The 24392-nt window shown below is 37.5% G+C and overlaps 1 protein-coding gene across 1 annotated transcript in view; it reads right to left on the bottom strand.

Annotated features, from left to right (window-relative positions):
- LAMB4 (laminin subunit beta 4) overlaps positions 1 to 24392 on the bottom strand; it is a 98891-nt gene that overhangs the window by 4070 nt on the left and 70429 nt on the right. Inside the window, exons 24-32 of the mRNA XM_063100053.1 lie at positions 22910 to 23006; positions 20459 to 20834; positions 17190 to 17350; positions 14030 to 14235; positions 13204 to 13407; positions 9690 to 9834; positions 6481 to 6688; positions 4343 to 4478; positions 1182 to 1355 (exon numbers count right to left, since the gene is read on the bottom strand). Of these exons, the coding sequence (XP_062956123.1) occupies positions 1182 to 1355; positions 4343 to 4478; positions 6481 to 6688; positions 9690 to 9834; positions 13204 to 13407; positions 14030 to 14235; positions 17190 to 17350; positions 20459 to 20834; positions 22910 to 23006 (1707 nt within the window). The remainder of the gene's footprint in view (positions 1 to 1181; positions 1356 to 4342; positions 4479 to 6480; positions 6689 to 9689; positions 9835 to 13203; positions 13408 to 14029; positions 14236 to 17189; positions 17351 to 20458; positions 20835 to 22909; positions 23007 to 24392) is intronic.

The following is a 24392-nucleotide window of genomic DNA, read 5'->3' as shown; positions in this document are numbered from 1 at the left end:
ATTTCCAACAGGGTTTTTATTTGCATGTTAGGTTTTTTACGTTAGAAAAGAATCTCAGCTTCAATTAGAAATAAAACTTCTTTATTACAAAATATCAATTATTACTGCATGGTAAGGCAACTATTTGTGAGGCACCAATTGTTTGTTCTGTACTATGTTAAGGTAGGAGATACAGAAGACAGAAATGACCTAATCCTGTCCTTGACAAATCTCTGGTTCAGTTGGGTTGATCATGTAAAATGAAGGACAGAGCAAATGGTGAAGATTTAGCAGCAGCAAGGATACATTATTTGGTTGGCAAGAAGGTAAGAGAGTAAGAGATAGGAAGGTTGGCAGAAAGGGAAGTAGAAATATCAGTATGAAAATCTTCCTTGGAAACAGAATGGAAATCTTTGGGTCGGCCTGTGTGGTTAAAACATAGCAGGTTAAGTAGATGAATAAAGGCCAGAGCCAGGAATGAAATATGGAAGTGGGAAGAGGGTGAGCAGAAAGTACATTTCTCAATCTCTGTTCTGTTAGAAAATGGACTTGGTCAACTTCCAAGTCAGTGGAAAGTTTACCCAACACATTAGGAATTAAAAGCAAAAGAACAGACCAATTGTAAATGCACATTTTGCTTTTGTTTAAGCTGGTATATTAATGCGACCAACCAAAGATTTTCTGCTAAGAAAATGTGTTGCTAGGCTCTTTCAGCAACCTAAATTAATGGGCCACTTTCCACAACTGTTTAATTAACTCACTTTGATTTTTGTAACTCGATCTATTCTCTTTAGCAGGTGACTTTTCACTTATTGTTTTCTTTATATGTTATGTGATTGAACTATATAGTAAAGGGTAAATAAGCACAATACAGACAAATAACATACATTGTGAAAGTTTGGAAGTTCAGGAAAAATTTGACTTATAAACTAAAGACACCACTAAGAATACTAGGATGGGTAGATGGGGGAGGAAACACTCCAACACAATTTGGCCAGGGACTTGTGCCTTCTACAGAGACAGCTTTCCATTGCAGATACTCTTTGCGCATCAGGATCCCTGCAAACATATATCACGGAGTCACGGATCAGCACTAAAGGAAATGCTGAGAAATGGCATGAAAATCTGGGGTTAAAGATTTTAACAATGCCTTCATAGAGGCACTGTTTGTCTGCTCTTGTGGCAGTGGTAGGACTAACAACCTTCTCAATGCTCCCAGCCTGGCGTTGGGCAGATTCAGCCTGAACTTTTGCACTGACGGCTTGATCTTGATTCCCTTGCAGCTTGATTTGCAGCCCGGGAAGTCCATCCTCCAGCTCTGACTGTTGCTTTGCTAAGTCCAGCTCATTCTTCATTTCCTTGGCTTGATTTTCAGCCTGTTGTTGATTTAGAGGCCAGAAAGATAAAGTCTCTTTATGAAACACACACACACAAAATGATATATTAACCCCTCAAAAAAAAAGAAAAAAAAAAAAAGCTGAGTATAAAGGAAAAGAAAATAGTGTCTTTGCTTCTTCTGTTGCATTTATTTTAAAATGTTATAATAAAATATTTCAGACATACAAAAGGATCTAAGTGAAAATAAGAAAAATATCCATGTACTCACCAGGCAGTTTAAGAATAAAACACTGACAATGAACCAAGGCTCTCAGTGTCCCAGTCCCCATTATATCTCCTCTCTCTCCCCCAACAGGCAACCACTGTCCTGAATCTAATATTTGTCATTTCACATATTTCTATAGACAAATGACATAAATTGTGAAAGTTTGGAAGTTCAGGAAAACATTTGATTTATGGACTAAGGACACCACTAAGAATACTAGGATAGGTAGATGGAGGAGGAAACACTCCAGCACTATTTGGCCAGGGACTTGTGCCTTTTATAGAGACAGCCTTCCATTGCAGATGCTCCTTTGTGCATCAGGATCCAATATAGTATTTAAAATAACAATATAATTTAATATAACAATATAGTATTTAAGAATTTTTAACCTTATGCAAATATATCATATTACATATTTCTGCAACTTAATTTTTTTAATTCAAAATTATGCTGTGTGGGTCATCTAAGTTAATTTTTATAGCTCTAGTTCATTCATTTTAGAGCACTCAATTTAAAGTATTCAATTTCAATTCATTCAATTTAAAGCATTCCATTGTTTGAATATACAACAATTTATTTTTCTATTCTCCAGCTGGTGCAGGTGGCTTCTGATTTTTTCCCCCTTACAAACAATAATGAACATTTTATACTTATTTTTTATTTATTATAAGCATATTATTATTACAAATTGTGATTTTTTTATGTCCTTTACCCAACCTATCCTTCCCCAACCCCCCACCTCACCCCTACACTTATTTCTTATTTCAGTGACTTTATTTGTCATAGCTAGAAGTCCTATTTAAATATTTTCCAGATCTCACTGGTTATTTGTTATCTCTTGTCTCTTGTTTATTGGTCATACTTACATACCTTTGGTTTTCTAAAAAATAGTAAACATTCTTATTTTGTGATCTATAACCAATAATGGTAATATCTGCTCTCTCTTGCATGCTGATTCAAACCAAACCATGGTTTGGTTTAAGACAATCTGGTTTTTTATGTGCTTGAGGGGAATTCTTGGAGGAATGCATTTAAGGTCATTCCTGCAGAGGAGATTTTTGTTTGCCTTTGTCAGGCATCTGGTGCACTACCATCCCAGGACCACTTTAAATGACATTTTTAGCTTGGGTTTTTGGGGTCACCCAAGTCGTATAAATTCTAGACTCAAACTCAAGTGAGAGCCAGCTTGTGGTTAGAAATTCTTGGTGGAGATTTTACTCCCCCACCCAGGGGCAAGTTTTTATATTGGCTCTGTGTGTGGGTGTTTGCGCGTGCGCGCGCACACACGCATGCATGACAGTTTAACATTCCACAGAGTGTTTTGTCTTTTGGGGTCCCAGCTGTGTGCAGGGGTCTCATTCCCTCCTTGCATGGGCTTTGTTTTCTGTCTGCTATGCATGGTGACCATCAAACCCAAAAGCTCTAATGCACCTTGGATTGGCAGATACCCTCTGCTTGCTGTCAGGTTAGTGCTTGATTACCTCTCTGGACTCATCATTACTGTCATTTGTGGCCTCTGAGGATATCCTCAGTTTCTTACTAATTAAGCTATGCATTGAAAAAAAATTTAATATCCTATCTAACATTTTTAATTTTTTCCCTCCTAGCAGGGTTCCTTAGGGTATTGGTCCACCACCCTTTTAGAAAAAGGAATTTCTTTCTGTGCCCTCAGGCATTTGTGGGAATTTTCTGGAGCAGAGCCTGATAATATTTCCTGTAAAAGGCCAAACAGTCAATATCTTACACTGTGTGGTCCATATAGTCTGTGGCAACTATTCAACTCTGCCATTGTAGTGCACAGCAGTCACAGACAACTTGGCCCATGCAGGGCCAACCCCTGTTCTAGATTATATATCTAGAAGGGGAAAACTTGGGGGCCTTTTTTTTTTTCTTTTTTGCTACCCTATGTTTGCAATCAGTTCATATCTAACCCTTCTGCTTCCTGGTGCACTACTTCCTGTTCTGTTGCTTTCTGCTTTCTCCTCAAGATGTCTGCAGCAGCTTTATAAAACACAGCTGAAGAATAGAGACTGAGTAACTTGAAACTTGAGGAACGGTATATGATAGCGGATGGAGCCTGGGGGACGAGACTTGACACCATGAGATTCGGTCCTGCTTTGCCCTCCAACAGCCAAGCTTCCTCTCCCTGATCCATCAAGTGGGATAAACCATGGTCTTGCTCCCACCAAACTCTGGATGGAACACATTCTTTTGTGGGAGATATTCTTTCAGTTTTAATATAGTCTAATGAGATTTCATGGAAATTTATTTACAAAAACCTTGCAACAGTGAACTCTTTATTGTTTTGGGTTTTATCATTTGTCTATGAGCTTTTAAAAGTCTTTTCCTTTCTCTGGAATCAGAAAGAATGAGCTCTGGCTTCATAATCTACCATTAATTAGCTGTGTGACCTTAGGCAAGTCATTTAACCTCCCTGAGTCTTAGTTTCCTCATTTAGAAGCTGGTGGTAGCACCTGCCTCATTCCCCAGAATTGGGTGCAATTAAATGAAATGACGCTTGGGAGGGCTCTGTAGAATGTTACTTAAAGGCATAATATTGCCAACATTAATGTAACAATACTACTAACGTTAATGTAGACATTAATTAAATGTTAATTCTACCAAAATCTTAATTTATCCTCATAATAATTCCATCAGACAGGAAAGGCAAGTGTAGTGTGTCATTTGCATACATGAAAACTACTGTGTTGTTTTCACCCTCAAAATCTATTTCAGATTTGTTTCAAAGAAAATAAATACCTGCTGCACATTCTTTTTTATTTTTGTTATCTCAGCAGTCAGCTGTGTGATGGTAGAGTTACTTCTTCCTTGAGTGATTTGAGCTTGTTGCAACTTGTTCAACATTTTGTCAAGATTTAGAACATTTGCTGCTTTCCTAAGATGAGATATTAACATACCAGATTAGATAAATATACCATTATTCATTTATTTCACCTCGACAGTTCATTTGCCTCAACCAAAACCTTTATTGAATTATTTATAAAGTAAATTAAAATTACTCTTAAGTAAGGCAAAGTGCTGAAGGCTTCATTTTGAGAAATAGGTATATTTTAATGCCAATAAACACACACACATATGTATATGTATACCCAGTAGATACAGATTTTGCCAGATATAGAAACTAAGGATAGAGGTCTTGTTTCTTAATTTGTCACAAGCAGAAAGGTTTGGGGGATAGAATGTCAATATTCACACATAAAAACTGTCCTTAGCCAATTCCAGTTCCCTAGTTTCTCAAATGTAAGCAACACTCTCTAAGTCCTTATTGGAGTTGGGGGGGAGCAGTCAAGAGGCCCCACAGAGAGCAAAGAGAGGACTAAAGTTCCTGCATTTTCAGGCTGTGTTTATTCAGGGTTATTTAAGCTTCACTGACATTCCAGCCACTCAGGGGCCCAGTAAGAGGTTAAAATCACAAGCATTCCTAGTGATACAGTCTATTTTGCAGAAACAAGCTCACCTCAGGTCAACATTCACCAGATACTTAGGTCTTTGGTCTCAAAACCACCTTGAGAAGAATGTACTGAGTGAGATATTAGACCTTTGCAGAGGCAATGCTTGTGCCCAGAGCAGTTAGTGCAATTGCAAAATATCCCCTTCCCTACCCAACCCATCCTCTACCCCCGGTGGTAATCTTCTTCTCCCTTTTTAAACTTCAGGAGTCTCCCTTCTCACAACACAACCCCCCCCATACCCCCATCATTTCATTTCTATAGCATTCCCAGGGCACCTTTGTTCATTTCTTCTGTTCCTCACTACCATAACTTTTTACTGTATTTTTTTCCCTTTAGATTTTCAATGTACTGCTCATTATAGCAAATTTAGAAAGTATCAAAAACAGAAAACAATGTAAAGAAAAGAAAAGTTTGCCAGTAATCCTGCTATCTTTTAAGATATCAGCATCTTCTAGCATTTTTGTTTTACACAATTTTTTCTTGTCATGGTTGAGGTCCTCTTCATGTATAACCTGTTACGGCTTTTTTTAAGTATTAACAGTACACTGTAAGCATCTCTGCATGTTATTAAAAATCTTCTGTCAACATCATTTTTAATAGCTGTGTGACTGTACTGTAGTTACTGAATCTTCTTGGCTTGAAATATTAAAACTGGAAGGGGCTGGACTTTTGGACAAGTCTGCTGCACGTCATTTGTATCGGTGGATTTTGAGACAGGGAGGGTGGCTGAGGTGTCCACTCTGCTGAGCACCTGAAAATGGTGGTGGATGTTGTTGATGTTACTATCACCATCGAACTGACCCTACGACCCTGACCTCAAGCACCTCATGCTCATAAAAACATCCACTTGCCTTTTCCTTTTGCTTGGCTACATCAACCGGGCAGAAGGAGGCAAGAGTTAGTTAACTCTGCATACCATACATATCATTTTACTCTTGCATTATTCTTGGGGCACTGGTGTCCATTTCTTCTATTCCTCGCTGTCACATCTTTTTACTATAGTCTTTTTTAAATTCAGATTTTCAAAGTACTAAAATAAGTTTACTGCTTATTATAGTAAGCTTAGAAAGTACCAAAAACAGATAAAGAAGGGGAAGACACACCAAAATTCCAACCACCTGTTAAAATATTGGCATTTAATTAGTATATGGCATTTACTGGTACACACTTGTATAAATGGGTGTCAGCCCATAGGAATGGCAGAGTCGGAGGCAAACAGGAAGCAAGTGTCCCTGCACACTGCTCCCAAGTGCCCAGCTTCCTAGGACACCTTCAAAGAGAGCCACTTGGTGTCCAAATCCAAGGTGTCCCTTGATTTGGACACTGAGCTACTGGAAAGTCATTTCATTTGAACACTGTAGCTCCCTAGGCTAACAATTTTCAGATGGTCTGTTAGGGCAAGATGAGAATTAATACTGTACTTACCCAGCTACTTTGGCCTTCACCAAAAGCTTTTGAGCCCCTTCTGCTGCTTTATTTAGACTGTTCTCATCTGTCCTGTAGTCCTCACAGAGCTGGGTGAGTTTCCGTATTTTGTCAAGTTCACGAGTTAGATTTTGTGACTTTAGTGGTAGGTGAGTGTCAAGTACACGATTTGCAACCTTCTCTATGTCCTCTGGAGGCACATTTTCCTCTTAAATAAGAAGGTTGGTGTTAGGTAATCATGTTTCCTTAACAAACACTGTATCATAAATATAACACAACAAACTCTAAGTCAAATGCACTAGCATTTGATTATGTCTCTAGAACGCAGGGATTAGATCATATACCTCCCATAGATTCCCCTTCATCCTCAACTTCCCCTTCTCTCTGGAAGAAATGCTGCTTGTGTAGGGCTGAATATTTGCTCAACAAAAGCTTGTTGGAAAAATGAAAAACTAACGACTTGGAACATTCTGTATGTCCTGTAAATTGTCCTCCTAAGAATTATTTATTATAAGTGCAGATTCAAAAGCAATTACAATGTTTAGATGCCTGTCATTAAAATTTAAACAGAATGAATGAGACCGTGAGAAAGCACTGGGTTTGATGTCAACAAAACTCGATTCTGCCCTCCATGACATTAAAGGCTTACAATTTTTGTTCATCTATTGTTGTTGCTTTTTCTTTTTTCGGCAGCTGGCCAGTATGGGACCCTTGACCTTGGTGTTACAAGGCCACACCCTAAACACCTGATCTAACCGGCCAACTCTTTGCTCACCTGTTGAGTTACTATACCTGATGCTACTATGCAAAAGCCTATTTTGAGATGGGAATGTGTCAGCACAAAGTACCATGTGAATAACAAATTATAAAGAAGCTTTTAAATACTTCTAGAAAAATAAAAATACATTCTCAGAAAAATAAAATCAACCCCTTCTGAGAACTGAAACGGAAGATGAACTGTTAGGGTTTGGCGTGACAACCATTTGTCACTCTCCAGCTCCGTACTGAACCCCCATTATGCACAAAGTATAATGCTAAGTCCCACAGGGAAAGTTAGAAATGAAGTAGACATGGATCTCATCCCCAGGGGTTTACTGTCAAGTGGGGAAATATGTCATTACATACAAATATTGATCATTAAAAAAGTGATAAATATATGGCAAAATGCTGTGGGATTCCGAGGAAGAAGAGAACGCATCAGGAGCGTCTTCAAACAGGCATTTAAACGGGGCCCTAGAGGACAGCAGATTAAACTTGTGGAAACTGTGGGCAGTGGGCAGGGAATAAGAGACATTGTAAGATGAGGGAACCACAGAAGCAAAACTTGGGATGGTAAAGAAACAGCACACAGGTGACTCTTGGTGGGACAGGCTTGGAGCAGACTGCACAAGTCCCTACCTGCCAGGGTAAGAAAGGCTTTGTTCAGGGGACAGCAGGAGCCACAAAAGGCTTTCCCCATTTGAGTGACATGACAGAAGTATATATACTTTTTGTAGGCATTTTCGCTTTAGCTATTTTACTTAATATAAAAGGAATATTTTACTTTCTCTAATGTTTTTGAAACAATGTAACATGATTTTTTTGTGAATAAGTTAAAACTATGTTTTAAACAGAATCAGGGAGTTGGCTCTTTAAAGAAACAGTAGCTATTTTTAATCAAAAAAGTTCTAGTGAATAGTGAGTTTAATTCAATCACTTATTCATTCATCAAATATTTATTGGCATTTATTATGAGATTATAGATTCAAATTTTTATATACGGAACTTTCGGGAGAAGTGACACATAATAAGGCATTCAGATATCAAGGAAAATATTAAGATGGTCAAAGAAGAGCTGGGTAGTAAAGGTACCATCCAATGTAATGATAATTTTTTTTGAGTATTATAGTCAGGAAAAGAGGAGACGCAATGGGTGGATGAAGGACACTGCAAGACATGAAAGCCTCCTGGTCACCAGGTCTTGGGGCCCTGAACAGAGAGTAGTTTCTTGTATGGAAAATGATTTTTCTCTATGCCTTGTTGTAATAATCTGGAAACAGATTTTTCCAATTCCTCAGGTTAATTAAAGTGAAACTTTTCCACATTTTCGTGCAACTAGTCTGGCAATTTTGATTTTGTTTGCGTTTTGGTATCTGTAAAAACAGCTAAATTGTTCCTTAATCCAGCCATTTCCTGGATCTGTGTCTAGTCAATACCAATCTGTTTAGCTAACTCATTGATAATTTACTTTTGAACAAACATAATGTCCAGAAGACTGATCCCCTGGCCACTTCCCATTCATTTTTACTGATTATTTTGGTAAAAGTTGATATCTGCCTAATTTTTTCTTATCTTGAAAATCAGAATTAGAAGATGCTAATACAATTGTTAGAAACAAGGAGTTAGAAAAAAAATACTTGGCCACAGTAGTCTCTTATACATATTAAACAGATTAATAAAATGATTATAGAGACTGTAATAGATGCCCCCACTGTTAATCAATTCATGTGCAGAGTGTTAAATTATTGAATTTGGAAAATGATTATGGAAGAGAAAGCCTTTTAAGATTAACTGTATATAGTGTTGTACCCAAATTGCATTATTTGCAGAGACTAAGGTTTCAGATCAATTTCCAGCTGTAGTATTTGATTTTTCTCTTTAATAATTCTCTGGAGTTTAAAACAGACTTCTCCTAAAATAAGGCACAATGAATAATGAGTCAAATAGTTTAGTTTTGGTCAGTCACAGAGAGCCAACAGAAGAAAACTTGGAAAATAGTCAATAATAGTTAATAATCAGTTTTTTTTAGATGGCACCTCACTACAGTATTTGATATACTAATTAAAGTTTGACAAATTTTGATCTTGTATCATCTGTCAGCAAAGGAAATTACTGAATCCTGATGTTAGAGAATCTGATAGAGTCATCATGTTGGACTTTCCTTTTTTTTTTTTTTTTAAATAATTTTAAGTATAACGTTCATTTGTTTGGAATTTTAAATTCTAGAATTTACTGCTAAATTAATCTTATATAGAGAGCCATAATTTTTTGGCACAGAGTTAACATGTTGAGATTATTCTCATTAAGAAATTTAAAACCAAGGTACATTATTTTTCTAATTTAGGCATGTCACTTCCAGTTAATATAATTTGGAATTGGTTATAATGATAGAGTATACATTAAAAAAGGGAAGAAACAAATACTAGCCCTATTTTTTTTTAAAAAATTACCTAACAAAAGGTTTTTCACATTTTTGATTAAAAGATTCATTTTTTCTTCCTCAGAGTCACTTTGGTTTTCCACATTTCCCAGTTTTTCACTTAGCTGTAAGGCATTGTTTTTGGTAACTTCTGCCAATTTACTTATATTTTTAATCTGAAATAAGAAAAAAAAAATGAGAGAAATATACCATTAGGCATGTACTGTGATGTTTGTTATTTAGTTGGGCCAAATAAAGCTGTCACTAAAACTAAACAGAAGTCTAGATAATTAAACCGCAGATTCATTTTTTTTTTTTTTTTTTGAGGTTTCATATCATTTATTGTAAAGCACAAAACAGGCATTTTAAAAGTGAAAGTATACATTGAAAAAGTACATTTATATCACAAAGCATTGACCACATAATAGTTGCAAATACATTTGCTGGAATGTGTACATCTACACTAAATACTAAAAACAAACCAATTTTCATTTCTACACAGAAATATCAACCTCCTATCAGTAGTGATAGATATTTTGTACATTTTCAAAAAAAAAAAAGCAAAAAAACAAAAACAAAAACAAAAAACCAAAAAAACAAAAACAAAAAAACCACTATTTTAAACCAAAACCAAAATTAAGATCTTCATCAAGTCGTCTGCATCCATATACTTAACAAAGGTTTTCTTCCCCCACACAATGAAGCAAATACTGTATTGTCCACTTCTTATTATTGGCCCTGAGGTGCTGGAGGATGCTGTGGCATTCCCTGGGGACTTGTCTGGGCATAGTAGGCTGCTTGTTGTCTATAGTACTCAGCCCAGGCTGCACTATAATCTGGCTGACCTCCTGGTGGAGCCCCAGTAGGAGCAGGAACTGTGACCTTGCTTCTTGTAATATTCCTCCCAAGCCTTTGAATAATCTTGTGTCCCGCAGATTCATTTTAAAGTTCTACAAGGTGATTAGTTATGTTTTTATGTTTTCTTGATAACATGAATTTATCTTTTAGAACATTGTTAGTGATCAAAATTATTTAAAGACAATATTGACCTAGAATTAATGACATTTCCTAATACAAATCTAAAACACGAATTCTGTTTTAATGAGACTTTATCATTCTGTAATACCAACAACTGGCACAGAAATTACTTAGGACTACTTACCTGCAGTGGTCATCATGTTTAACAGGTTGAGAGCATTTTCTTGTATAAAAAGTTAAAATCGTTATTCTTCTAAACATTCCTCAAATTCAAGTAATGTACTTTCATTGAAAGCTAACAAGAAAACATTCCTCCTCTTAATAAATGAGCTTGAACTGAGTGGGCTACAAAGATAAATTCCAAACACTTTGTGCACTTGGTGGAGGAATGATAGTACTAATAGGCTAGCAACCTAGAAGTGCAAATTCCTATTAGCAACTTGGAAGTGCAATTCCTAATTATGTGATTTGAGAAAGGTCATGGACTTTTTCTTGGGATTCCAACAAACTAGAGAAAGAGGAAAAAAAAAAAAAAAACTCAGCGATTGGACAATATCACCCACAAGCTTGAGCTTTATTGAATAAATTAATTGTGACAGAAATAGGGCTAATTAGGATCAAACATAATTAGGAAAAAAATCTCCCTGTATTTCTCCACGAAAGGATCCCACTTAATTTTGAGCTATACAGATTTTGTGAAGAAGGATTTAAATTATAGCCACTGGCAAATGATAAAACAAAAAAGAAGGAATTACATGATTAAAAATATGTATCTTAACTTTACAGAGAATTGAACCTTAATATTCTAGAACTTTCGTAACTTTAAAATGGATTATCATAAGTAAGAATGAATAGGAGTAAACTGAGAATTCCAGAAATAAATAGCAGGAAAGAACTGAGAGATAGAGATGAAATCTCAGGATAGATTAGTAGATAACATATTCAGAAAGAAAGAGATTCCTAAATTACTTCACTCTTAAAACATCTCTCTGCAATCCATCTTCTGTCATAATCAACTGAGAATTCTCTCACAATCTCTTCTGGCACTCTTCCCTTTTTTAATCCAGAGGAAAATAGCACCATTTTATCAACATGACAACCTCTCTCTCATCCTTTTCCAGTTCTCCATTTATGTGCTGATTAAACCAGATTCTGCTAATAAGGACTTCAGGGGTCATCTTTTAACACTGATAGCTTAACACTATTATTAACTTAATAATAATATCAAGTGGCAATCAGGGCTCATTTAAATGGTGTGAGAGTCTATTTTTTTGAGAAGGGGCAATATAATAGTTTTAAATTTCACCAAGCAATTAAGGATTGTTTTAGTCACTGAGATGGAAGACCAGGATTTGCATTCATCACGTTCGCTGCTGTATTCCCCAGCTTCCAGACTGGTGCCTAGCACATAGTAGGTACTCAATGACTATATGTTAAAGCAATGAAGAGTCACGTATAAGTGAAAAATTTTGTGGCAATATAGAATTATGACTATGTAAATAAAGAATTTCAACATTTAATATGTGTAGGGATATTCTCTAGCTTGGGTAATCAGATACTGCTCCAGAGCTTGGACTCTGGAAACGGACAAGGATGTAGGGTGTGTGTGTGTGTGTGTGTGTGTCTTGGTCTCACCCCATTCCCAAGCGTGGCCTTCTATCCTTCTCTTGATTCTACACACATTTCCTTTTTGTTCAGGAATTGGCTTCTGTTGCTTGCAAACAAGAATGCTCACCGATAAAATATTCAACATATATTGGTAAAAGATTCAGCTCTTTAAAAGCTTTTTCTTTGTTGTTAGAGGTTTTACATGTATTGTCAAAAAAGGAACAGATTGGGGAGCATGCCACCACCATGTTTTCAAAACTAGAGAATACAGTACATTCTCAAAAAAACCTAAAGAAAACTAGGTAATTATAAGTGATACTCATTTATAAATATGACAGAAATGTAAATGAAATCATTTCAAATTATTAGTTTCAATGATCAGATACTTAAATGGTAAAACAACTTTATCATGTCTATCAACATAGGAGAGAATTTAAGGCATAAGGTAATTTTCCTATTATTTTCTAACATTAAATTCTAACATTAAAATTTGTATATTTAGTAGAATTTCAAATATATCCTTGAATTTATGAAAAATTATTCTTTGCTTTGTGAGATCTATAGTTTCAAACCTTCAAGGACAGGAGTCTTGACATTTCTATGTGGTGTTTGCTGTAAAAAAAACATGTCCACACAAGTCTATGACCTATAATAATGCTGAGTTCTTTCTCTGTTTTTTCCTCTCTCTCTTCATTTGCACACACACACACTATATATACATATATATACATATACACACATTTATAAGAGAAAATATATCAATACATTATTCCCTTCTACTTCTAAGTCCACATTTATATCCATATCTATATTTTTATCCTGTATTTCCAGGCATAAGAACATCTAACACCTAGAACCCATTGTCTTTTGCTTGGAAGTTAAATGGAAGTTTTAAACATTTCACTTTGCTTCTTTATTGCTAAAGCTTTACAAATAAAGCAAGAAAAGACATCATTTACCTGATTCTTCAACTCTTGAAACTGGTTGCCTAAATTATGAATCACAGATTCTACTTCTTGGGCTTTCTCGAGGGCACTTCTTGAGATGGCCAGGGAGCCATGACAGCTGGGACCACGACACTGCCTGTGGCCCTCCGGGCCCGTGCAGAGAGCGCCACCACAGGGCGAGCGCTCACATGGCAAGTTTCCTGGTTCTCCGCACACCTTCCAAGAGAAATGAGTTATGTTAAAAAGCAGCTTGTTGGCAGAGTTTTCTCTCATGCTCTCCAGGCTCACTGAGGCAAGGCACCACTTTATTCCTATGCATTTCTTCAGTAGTTGTTCATGCTTGGTACATTGGGGTTCATCCATTAAATGTTTCATTCTTTTATTCATTAAATGCTTCTTAGGCAACCAAATAAATATCTAAATGATTTGTTATTAGTATTATGCCAATCTGTCATTTTATATTTATAGTTTTTTTGAAAATAGTCAGATTTTTAGGGTTTCCATGTTAATTTCATTTTATTCTCTTACCATAGAAATTACCTTTTACTTATAACGAATCAAGAGGAGTACCACTTTGGAAATAGTAAATAATATAAAATAATATAATCAAACAATAAACTTTACTCTTTTGATTTTGATTTAACCTTGACTTAAGAAATTCAAATTAAAAATATATATTTATATATTATTTACATGTTTATATATAAATGTGTATCATTTATAAATATAAATTTAAAAAGAAATTTAAAAAAATGTAAGACATGGAATTACAATTGAAGAGGTTTGCATACCAAGTAGAAACCACAAATACTTTTACTATACCATTATGAATATTTACCTTTTCATTCAATATTTGGATATCTGGTATCTTAATCTGCTTTAATTTTTCCAATGACAAGTTTCCTTTTGAGGTTAGTGTATCTAAGATGGTAAGTAAGTCATTCCTGGTATTTTCAGAATTATTTATGATGGAACTGGTTTCATTAGTTTTCTTTTCAGCAGATGATGATATATGATAATACTTCTTGATGTTTTCTGAGGAATCTACATCAACACAAAATGAGGTAAGATAAATTTTGTGAAAACAAATGTTATATATCACCTATCAAGATAATTATTCCACAATTTGGCTACTGTCTTGATCTCAACTATCATTTCAAAATTTCAACATCCTCTTCCTTTAATTTGCATTTAATGGGAAGGGATTAGGTATAGTATCATGGATATGAATATAATAGATCCAGAGCACTGAGATTTAAGTCCACAGATATGGGTTGAGTCCTGGCCTGTGTCCTTGAGCAAATCAGTTAATCTCTTAGATTTTGTTTCTTCAACTGTAAATTAGTGATAATAATTTGTGAAAATTAAGTGAGATTACCTGAACATATTCTGTAAAATGCCCCACAAATGTATTAATTACAAATACCTATATAAGTCTAATGTGATAAACCATCTCTGTGAGCAGGAGTTGGACAATCTTTTTCTACAAAGGACAGATAATTAATGTTTTAGGCTATGTTGGCCATAGCATTTCTGTTCCAACCACTCACTTCTGCCATCATACAGTGAAAGCAGCTACAGATGATATGTAAGTAAACTGGTGAGGTTGTGTTCCCATGAAACTTTATTTACAGAAACAAGCTATGAGCAGTGGGCTGGCCCTGATGTTGGAGCTGATAAGGACAGCTAGCAATAGCTCACTGAGTGCTTCCTATGTGCCTATGTTTCCCATCAATTTCCTTCCTTAGTTGTCACAAAACACTATGAAGTGCACATTAATATGATCATCCTCGTTTTACAAATAAGGAAACTGAGGCTCTGAGGAGGCAAGTTATTTGCCTGAGGTGTCGTTGACAGCAAGAGATGAAGCTAGGATTAGAACCCAGGTAGTAAGACTCTAGAGCCTGTGCTTGTAAGCATTTCTCTCTATATTTCCATATTTGTATTAAAATACAAACTTTTGAAAGTAATATATATATATACTTTATATATGTATATATATATTAATATACATTAATGTAAATTATAGGATATTAGACTTTTAAACAATAACTCCATATTTTAGGAACCAGTGGCTCAGGATCCTGATTTTTCCTGTCTACCTAACCATAATCTATGACAACCACACCTTATCTTTTAAACTTTCCTGGTTCTTACCCACTGCCATACTGTTTAATATATCATGTTTTTCCTTTATCATGAAAAACAAGCAAACAAAAACATGTTCCTATTGCTTGGAATGATTTTCTGCGTTTGTTTATCTGGCAAATTTATTTCCATCCTGTGAAGCCCTATTCAATTGCCACCTACTCCCTGAAGCCTAATTAATAAACCCAGGAAGAATTCAGTTCTTGCTACTCTGTTTCTGAAGCAGCTTGAAGATGCTCTAACATAGTCTTAACTTTGTTTGGGGTTGTTTATGTTCCTGTTTCCCCCAGTAGACTGGAATAATTCAAGGGCAGAGACTTGCCATAAACATCTCCCTATTTCTACTGCCTAGCACAGTGAAAAAGCTCAGTAACTGCTGTTGGACTGCAAAATCTAGAGGACTGGCATGGGGGCAGTTTTACTTTATTTTACCTGGCTTAGGGTGACCTCTGATGGATCTTGAGTTCTTTCGGTGGGAACCTTAATCCAGATTAGGAATCAGAGTGAACTCCTTAGTCTTTATATGCCATTTGTATTAATTAGTCTGTTTCTGTTGCTTATAGCAAAATGCCTGGAACTGAGTTATTTATAAAGGAAATGAAATTTATTGCTTACAGTTTCAGAGGCTGGAAGTCTAAAGTCCAGGGAACACATCTGATGAAGTCTTTCCTTGGTGGTGACTTCAGTGATGGCAGTGAATCACATTGTGAAAATGACAGAGCAGAGAAGAGCAAGAGAGAGACTCTTCTCTTCTTTTAAAGCCCTCAGAACCATGCCCCTGACCACCATTTTTAACCCATTCACTATAGCATGGGTTACAATCTAATCACCTTTTCAAGGTGCCACCTTTCAATTACCATAATAGGATTTCCCACCCTCTTAACTGCATCACAGTGGGGGCCAAGTTTCTAATATATAAAACTCGGGGGACACAATTCAATCTATATCAGCATTTATTAAGCATCATTAATAGATCTTTGCCAGAATTTATTTCACTAAATTTAGACATTCCTCTAGGGTAGTCAGGCATTCCTAATCGCCATCAATTTTTTTTTCTCTTTTATGTCAAGATCAAATGAAAAATAGAAGCATACACATAGGATAAGGAAAAGAAGCCAATGTTTTTATCTTGACATGGATTCATGTATATTTTTCCTTTACTTCTCAATTAGATGGGTTAGGTGTGAATAAACTCAGTGCCGCCTCTCTTGGTAACGACTGGTTGTCTATTTCCAGATATAACAGGGATGTCATCTTAAACAGGAGACAAGCTAATTGAATTTCTGCTTTAGAGTTCAACTTTTTCTCCAAGTTGATCTTGTTTTGGTATGGCTCAAATTTCATTTTAAGAACAATGCAATATGAATTAAGGGCTTCTAATATGTAGTAAGACTCCAATCCCTACGAAGTTCTTATGAGAAATGTGTTTAATTCTTGTTTGCCACATGTCCTTTGCATTTATGGTTGCTGGAAATGGAGTGACTTATACACACGAAAGCATAGAAACATATCTATCTCAATTGCTATGGTCATATTAGAATTTCTAAGTTGGTGATTACTCAAGACCCCTCACATGGTTTGGCACTAGAAGATTACTTTGGATTTTAGTATTTGTTTAGTATCAGACATTGTTAGCTCTACTTGTTATTTTGAACAAATGCTATCCAGTCTCTGCAATGTTTAAAAAGTTGAAATATCCATGTACAAATAATACCTTTAATGGGTGTGTTTGCATGTTCTAAAGTGCTCAGGCACTATGGTGGTAAGCATGGGATGACTCCCTAATGGATTGCACTGTAGCTTTCATCAAACTTTGTGCAGAAACAGTTGAAGTGAATTTTTTCTCTTACCCATGATGCTTGCATTAAGGACACTAGATTGCAAATCAATTTCTTCCTGAAAGTCTTCAAGTAAGAAGTCTGCTTCATTCCTTATTCTTCCTATTGTTTCTTTCAGATCTTGAAATTCATACACTGTTTTTAATTGTTCATTTACCTGTATGATTTGTTTTCTGTTGGAGAAAATGAGGGTAAATGTGTTTAAGCTTGTATTACATTTGATACATTGGTGAAAAAAAGATGCCACAAAAAATTGCCCTCATTATTAGGTATCCTCTATTAAAAGAGATTCCCCCAGCCTCCGATTTTTCATTTGAGAGTTTATAATTCTGTCTAAGACTCATCTCTTTCCTCTTAATTCAGTTTCCCAGAATATTTCTGCACTCACTTAAAATTTGACCGGTATACAAAGGGTCTCATAGAGTAAAGGTTTTTAAATCTTTCCATTTTAACTGTTAATGCTCTTTCTGACTTCCTTTGCTTTGGCTTTCAAAACATGTATGCAGACATGGTTCATTTAAGTCAGTCTAAGAGAGTTGGTCTACATTCGGCTTTCAACACATTATAAAAACAGAAGCCCTTACCCAGCCAGTAGTAAAATCACTTCTTTAAAATAAATCTGCATTCAGCAAGGTTCTTCTTAGTGCAATATGAGTACAGGGTCTTAACATTTAATTTCCATGAGTGACAAGGAGGTTTCCTTGCTGACAAGTGTACCGTGGGTGTGTTCTTTTTCTATCCCTGTCTTCTCTAATGGGGAACACCTCTGTTTTGCTTTAATTTGCTGGTTCAGAACTTACGGTTGGTTCACGTGAATAATAGATATGTCCCTCATGATGGAGAACTTGGGTGCAAATCTTGAAGGGTTTGGTTGAGGGAAGTTACAATATGAATTTATGGGACTAATTTATCTTGGCATAAGTGATCTGTTCAAACTCTCCCTTCTAATCTACAGACTTTTCCTTCAGGCTCCAACTGTCAGGATAATAACAACAATAAAAATAATAATAATTATTATTATTTTAATTGGTAATTTTAAAGCACTTACTATGGGCCAGACACTATGCCAAGTGGCTTGTAAAGAATCCTATGAAACAGAGAATTTATTCCTTTTTTTTTTTTGAAGACGGGGTCTTGCCACGCTGCCCAGGCTGGAGTGCAGTGGCTATTCACAGGCACGATCCCACTACTGATCAGCACAGGAGTTTCGACCGGCTTCATTTCCAATTTGGGCCAGTTCACCCTTCCTTAGGCAACCTGGTGGTCCCCTGCTCCCAGGAGGTCACCATATTGATGCGGAACTTACTGCAGACACCCGATGGGCGTAGTGCACTCCATCAGAACTCCCGGGCTCAAGCAATCTTCCTGCCTCAGTCTCCCCAGTAGCTAGGACCACAGGTGCACCCCACTGTGCCCAACTTTATCCTCCTTTTGGATGAAACTGAAGCTTGGAGAAGTTAAGTAACTTGCCCAAGGCCACACATCTAGTAAGTGGATTTGAACCAGGTGTTTTGACTTTGGAATTTATGCTCAGTATACTCTGGGTTCTTTGTCCTTCCACTCTGTTTTGACCTGTAATTTATCCAGCAAATGTTTGCTACATAACTACACCAGGTCTGGAGAACACCAACAGAGCAGAAGGCAGTCCCTGCCCTATGGAGTCCCCCAGTGAGGCAATGGTGAAGGAAACACAAGCCTTTCTCTGAGGAGACCAGGGAAGGCTTCAGAGAGGACGTGGTGTCTGGGTGGCCATTCAAGAGAAACAGGAGTTCAGCAGGTGGACCAGGAGGGGACAGGCATCTTGTCTTCTGGCTGAAGAGGCTCAGGAGCCACAGCTTTTCATCACCTTGGGCCTGGCCTGGGATTCCTCTTCTCTTGCTCTCTCCTCTCAGGCTGAGCTTGCGGCTCTCACAGTCTCCTTGTCTAGAAGGTCCACTGTGGATTGGCTCATTCTGCTTTCTTGGTACCACTTTGTATGACATTTTCCTGATGTCTACAAGTGCAAACCTGTGGTCCACGGGCCAAAGCTAATCCTCAGACATGCTTTCTTTGGGCTCTCCAGTGCTTTTTATAAGCACTATTGGGTTAGCTGCCTACATTTGAAAGGGGGCATATTTCCACAAAAATCTGGATGTCTGACATCTCTTGAAAAGTGGGGTGATCTGGTAACACAGGGCCCCAATCCTGCAGTGCGAAGTCTTGAGAGGGGTATAGACGAGGCTGTTCTAGCCTGCCAGCTTGACTTGTGACATGTGACCTCCCTGGGCCCTGTCACTGCGTTTTTGATGGGGTGGCTCTTTCTCTGAACTATTAAGGTGGGTTGGAGCTTCTTCCTTGTGTAATTTTAAGCAATTACCATATACTTCTGGGGTATTTGCCGATCGATAATGAGTGGCCTTATATTTGCACTTGTGTTATGTATAACATAAAACTCTGTAGTTTCAATTCTTCTTTCATCTAGGACCTTTCATTGAGGAGAGGAGATATTTTGCTATGTAACCACATTGTTTTGGTTTCTTCGTAGACTGTGTGCTTCTGTGAGGGTAGAAATGATACCCAATTCATCCTGCTTTTGTCTGGAGCAAGTTGCCAAACTTTGCTTCTTGAGTCACAAAATCTGTCATAACGACTTGACTCTGCCATGGTGGAGGCCGAGCAGCCACAGAGGTTAGATATGTGAGTAAATGCGTGTGGCTGTGTTCCAGTGAAATTTCATTGACAAAAACAGGTGCTGTACTGGATTTGACTTGTGGGCTGCAGTTTGCTGACCCTTGGCCCAGAGCAACCAACCAAGTTTCACGAAATGGTTGATACACGAAAAAAGGGATTGCCTAATATGTGATAAAAATGATTTTTGCATTTTGAAGGAAGAACCATACTTGCTATAAGACTTCACATTAATGTAGGGGCTTCTAAACAACTGACAAGTTTGAGAAGATTTGGCAAATCTTCCCTGAGTGCATCCTTGAAAGAAATATATTATTTGTATTAGGAACTTCCAGTTTCTTATCTTTCAGCTCCGCTCGGTTTGAGCTTCTCAGTTAACCTCTTAATGACTGTCTTTTTGTTAGCATCAATGGCATCTAGGAAAATCACATGTAATCCTAACTAGGTAAGAAAGAGGCAAACATAATTACCAGCCTGATTATAAACTGAACAATTATCAGTTCCCTGTAGTCTATGTAGGTACCTTTGAAATTGAAGGCTGAGGATGTTAAAGCTCAGCAGGAGTTAAGGTAAATCAGGAGTTTGGCAATCTATTTCTTGAGCACAAATCTTACCTAACAGAGTCATGGTAATCCTTGACTTTTAAGAATTCCTCAGATGAGAAAACAGGATGTTTCAAAATCCTTTCTATTTCAGACATGTTCTCTCGGAGGCCTTTGAAGTTTGCCTCACAGACAGGCAGGGTCTCTCTTTTATCTTCCATGTTAGCAGCCAGTCTAATTAACCCTTGCACTGCTTTGGAGAGGGAAGAAATGGTACGGTCCCATTGATCAAAGCACAAGTGACATCGAAGACAAGAAGGGAACTCCTGGCCGTGACCCCGGGCACAGCGGTCACATTGCTGGCCACTGACACCCTCCCGGCAGTGGCACATGCCTGTGTCCGGGTCACAGATGGGCTTCTGGGTACCAGCCTTGTTGCAGTTGCATGCTAAAAAGGAAGAGAGAATGAGCAGAGTCTTATGACTAGCTCAAGAATAAAGCCCTCCCCTTTCTCCTGAGAATCTTCCCAGCTTACATTTCTAAGGTAAACATTTAAAACCAGTGGAATTTTAGAGATCTGTGCAATGGTCATTAAAATACAGCATACCTCTCTATATTCCACTAAAAAATCAGTTCATGGTTTCTTTATGGAAAATATTAGATGTTGCTGTTATTGTGTGAGTGTACACATATGGGTTGTTCATCTGTTTGAGTGAGAAACCTGGATTTAATGGTGGACAGCACAGTAGTAATGCTGCTGTTCCTGCCTCCAAGTGACTTGGGTGTGTCATAGATTCTCTAAGAAGTCCCATGACCACACTTTTTTTTAGTAAAACCCAGCCTGGGTGTCTTCCATTATTTAAGAAGAACTAGTTCATTCTCAAAAAAGAAGGGAAAATTAAATTCATTTTGTCTTGGTTAAAAAAAATAAAAATAACTGATAGCAGACAGCACTTTATTTGTGTAGGTTTGTAATCAAGCCCAAGGAGGGACAATGGGGAGATCTACTGACATTACTGCAATTTCCAAAAGGTTAGAGAATTACTAGCTGTGTCTCTGGACTAACTGCAAGGAACAAGTGATTTAAAGATGCATTTGACAGCTTGAGTAAAAATAATGACAATTACAAATAAAACTGATTAGCACACTAGACTTCTCAACTCGATACCATCTGTCTGGCACATTGGGCTTTGGTCTAGAGGCCTCAGCAGGAACCCCTTGGGGGCAGCATTATGTCACTTCACCAGCTGGAGGCCAAGATTCCATCGCATTATCTGCTGTTCTCCAGGAGCTTTAGTTGGGTCTGTGGCCTGAGTTAACCATTTGCAAAGTTTCCTCGACTGCTTCACTATAAATGATTAAAGCATTTTTATGAATTAAGATTACTGAAATGTCACAGGGACATAGGGAAAGAAGCTCTCTAAGACATTTTCCAGGAGCCAAAATACCTCCCTCTTTTAAAGTAGCAATTCACTTAACACTGAGTAAGTGGGGCCTGGAGAAAATCCTTGAGACTGTGTGTTTGAATGGGGTAAGGGAACGAAGGCAATATTTTTAGCCACAAGAGGACATTTATAAAGAAATGGAGAGTACGAAAGAGTTACCATGCATGGCTATGTAGGGGTGACCACGATGATAAGCCTATCACATCTGACATTTCTTTGGATTGACTTCCTTTGGAAGCTGACTTTAAATGGAGAGTCACAAGTCTCTAAATTTGTGCTGTCCAATATGCTAGCCACTAACCACATGTGGCTATGTACATTTAAATAAATTAAATAAAATAAATAAACAATTCCATTCCTTGGTTTTAGTAGCCACATTTCAAGTATTCAATAGCTACATGTGTCTAGTGACTCCTGCATTGGACAGAGAGAATGTAGAGCATTTTTATCACTGAAGAAAGTTCTAGTAAACAGTCCTGCTCTAAATCCTACAATTAATGCTCACACATGGAATGGAAGACACTGGAACACAGACTCCAAGAGGATAGGGCTTTGCCTTGCTTGTTCGCCACCTAGAGTGCCTGTAGGCATTCTATGAATATTTGTTGAATAAATGAATAAATGAATACACAATAGACCCCAAGTCATGAGGGTCACTTTGAGGAAACATCTCTTCTCTGATTTCCTATGATCTATATCTCCCAGCCTGTACCTCAATCCAGAGTAGTTCTTTTTCCTCAATGTGCTTCCAAATAGCAGAAAATTGGCTACAAGTCATGACCTTAGAGGTCTGTACCATTATAATGACTTTGAGGAATTTTAATTTTAATATAGGAATTTTTAATATGGGCTAAAATTTAATATAGGCTAAAGGTTTTAACATAGGAGAAAAGTAATCTTTTTTATAGGGCTATAAAAATATCATTTTCAAAAGTAGGATTTAACTTTGTGAATTTTCTAAGTTCACATTGTTAAAAGCAACAACCAACGAAAAGAATTTAAAATTCAGCTGGTTCACAGCATGCCCTTGGTAGGGCCAGGCTGACTACTCATGTGTTTTCAGACAGGGAATACTCACGAATGCATCGTCCCAGTGGATCACCATAATAATTTTCCTCGCATTCACGGCAGTGTTTTCCACCATAGCCTAATTTGCACGGACACTGGCCTGTAAGCTGTGGGAACAGTCGTGGGTGAAGAGTTGACTAGCTTTATGGTCTAAAAAAATAATACATTTTAGTAGAAAACATTTTCTCCTCCAGTGATTTAGAACATCCAGCTGTGCAAAGGCGGAGGAAGGATGATTCCCATGGCTAGCAAACACCCCCAACAATACCAAGGATTAGGAGTTAATGAGTTTTGATTTAGGGCTCTTCAATATACCGTCTGCTTCCAGCTGTTCAGGGACTGGTGGCCCCAAACTGGGAAACATACACAGTTGTAAATGAAAACAAAACACGTGTTGGGCAATGAGCCACATGTTTTTCCTCTACAGTTATGGGAGTTCCCCCATAACAGAAGAGAGGCCAAAGACCTGATCTAACATTCATCAATTAATTTGGCAAATAAAGTTTCCATTATGAAATATACAATGTAGTTTCTACCAACTGGGTTAGTGCTTTGCTCAAAAAAATCACAATACTTTTTGTACTGTCAATATTTTATGACAGTTATTTTAATGTGTTTTGGGGAGAGGGCTAACCTTCCCAGTATCCTCCCAAGTGGATTCTTGACCAGCTTTTCTGAAAACTGAGGAGGTTGGAAAACTAACAGGTGAAAATATAAAAGCAAATCACTATTGTCACGATCCTATATTATACGTGACCAAATCTGCTTAAACAACAACTCCATAAGCATATTTGCAGTGACTAAGTAGCTGGATTCACAAAGTGACTGGATCCATCAAGCTTCTACCCATCTTTGGAGTTCCCACTGGCTTCTGCTCAGATACGGGGAATTATGGAGAGCTTGTTGCCTCTGAGGCCTGTCATGTTGCTGCTTGTCCTTGACTGTTGGGCAGTGCTTCCTCATTCTGCTGAAGAATATGCCTCCTTTTCACTTGTTCCTGTTGCTCTGAGCCCTGCCTTACAGAATTGCACAAAACAGGCAGCCCTCTCTTTCCTCTCACAGTCCTCCCAGCTAGAGATGCCCATCTCAACTCACCTTTGTTTCTATTCTTGAGGCTGACCACCCCTATTTCCTTCAAGCCTTCATCACAGAATACCATGCTTCTATCCATTACTGTGGTTGTCATCTTATGGACACATACTAGTTTGTCAATATAATGTTTAAAATATCATGCTCGGAAATAACAGTAATGCTCCTGGAGCCATCTGGCCAGTTGAGCTGACAGTGGGACAATGACTGCCCTGAACCTGGGTGTCGCACTCTCCCTTCTCCAGCCTGAACTGGCATCGCCTCTTTGGCAGCCCTGCCACACCACCGGTTCACTTGAAGCCTGCATGCAATGAAAATCCTCAGATGTTTTTCACAAGAGCTGGTGCCAAGTTATTACTCCCACCCTGGATTTATGCAAGGGATTTAAAAATCCCAATTGCAAA

This window comes from Cynocephalus volans, chromosome 6 (genome assembly GCF_027409185.1).
Source record: "Cynocephalus volans isolate mCynVol1 chromosome 6, mCynVol1.pri, whole genome shotgun sequence".
Classification (NCBI taxonomy): domain Eukaryota; kingdom Metazoa; phylum Chordata; class Mammalia; order Dermoptera; family Cynocephalidae; genus Cynocephalus; species Cynocephalus volans.
The sequence above is the reverse complement of the archived record's forward strand: the minus strand, read 5'-3'. Positions and strand labels throughout refer to the sequence as shown.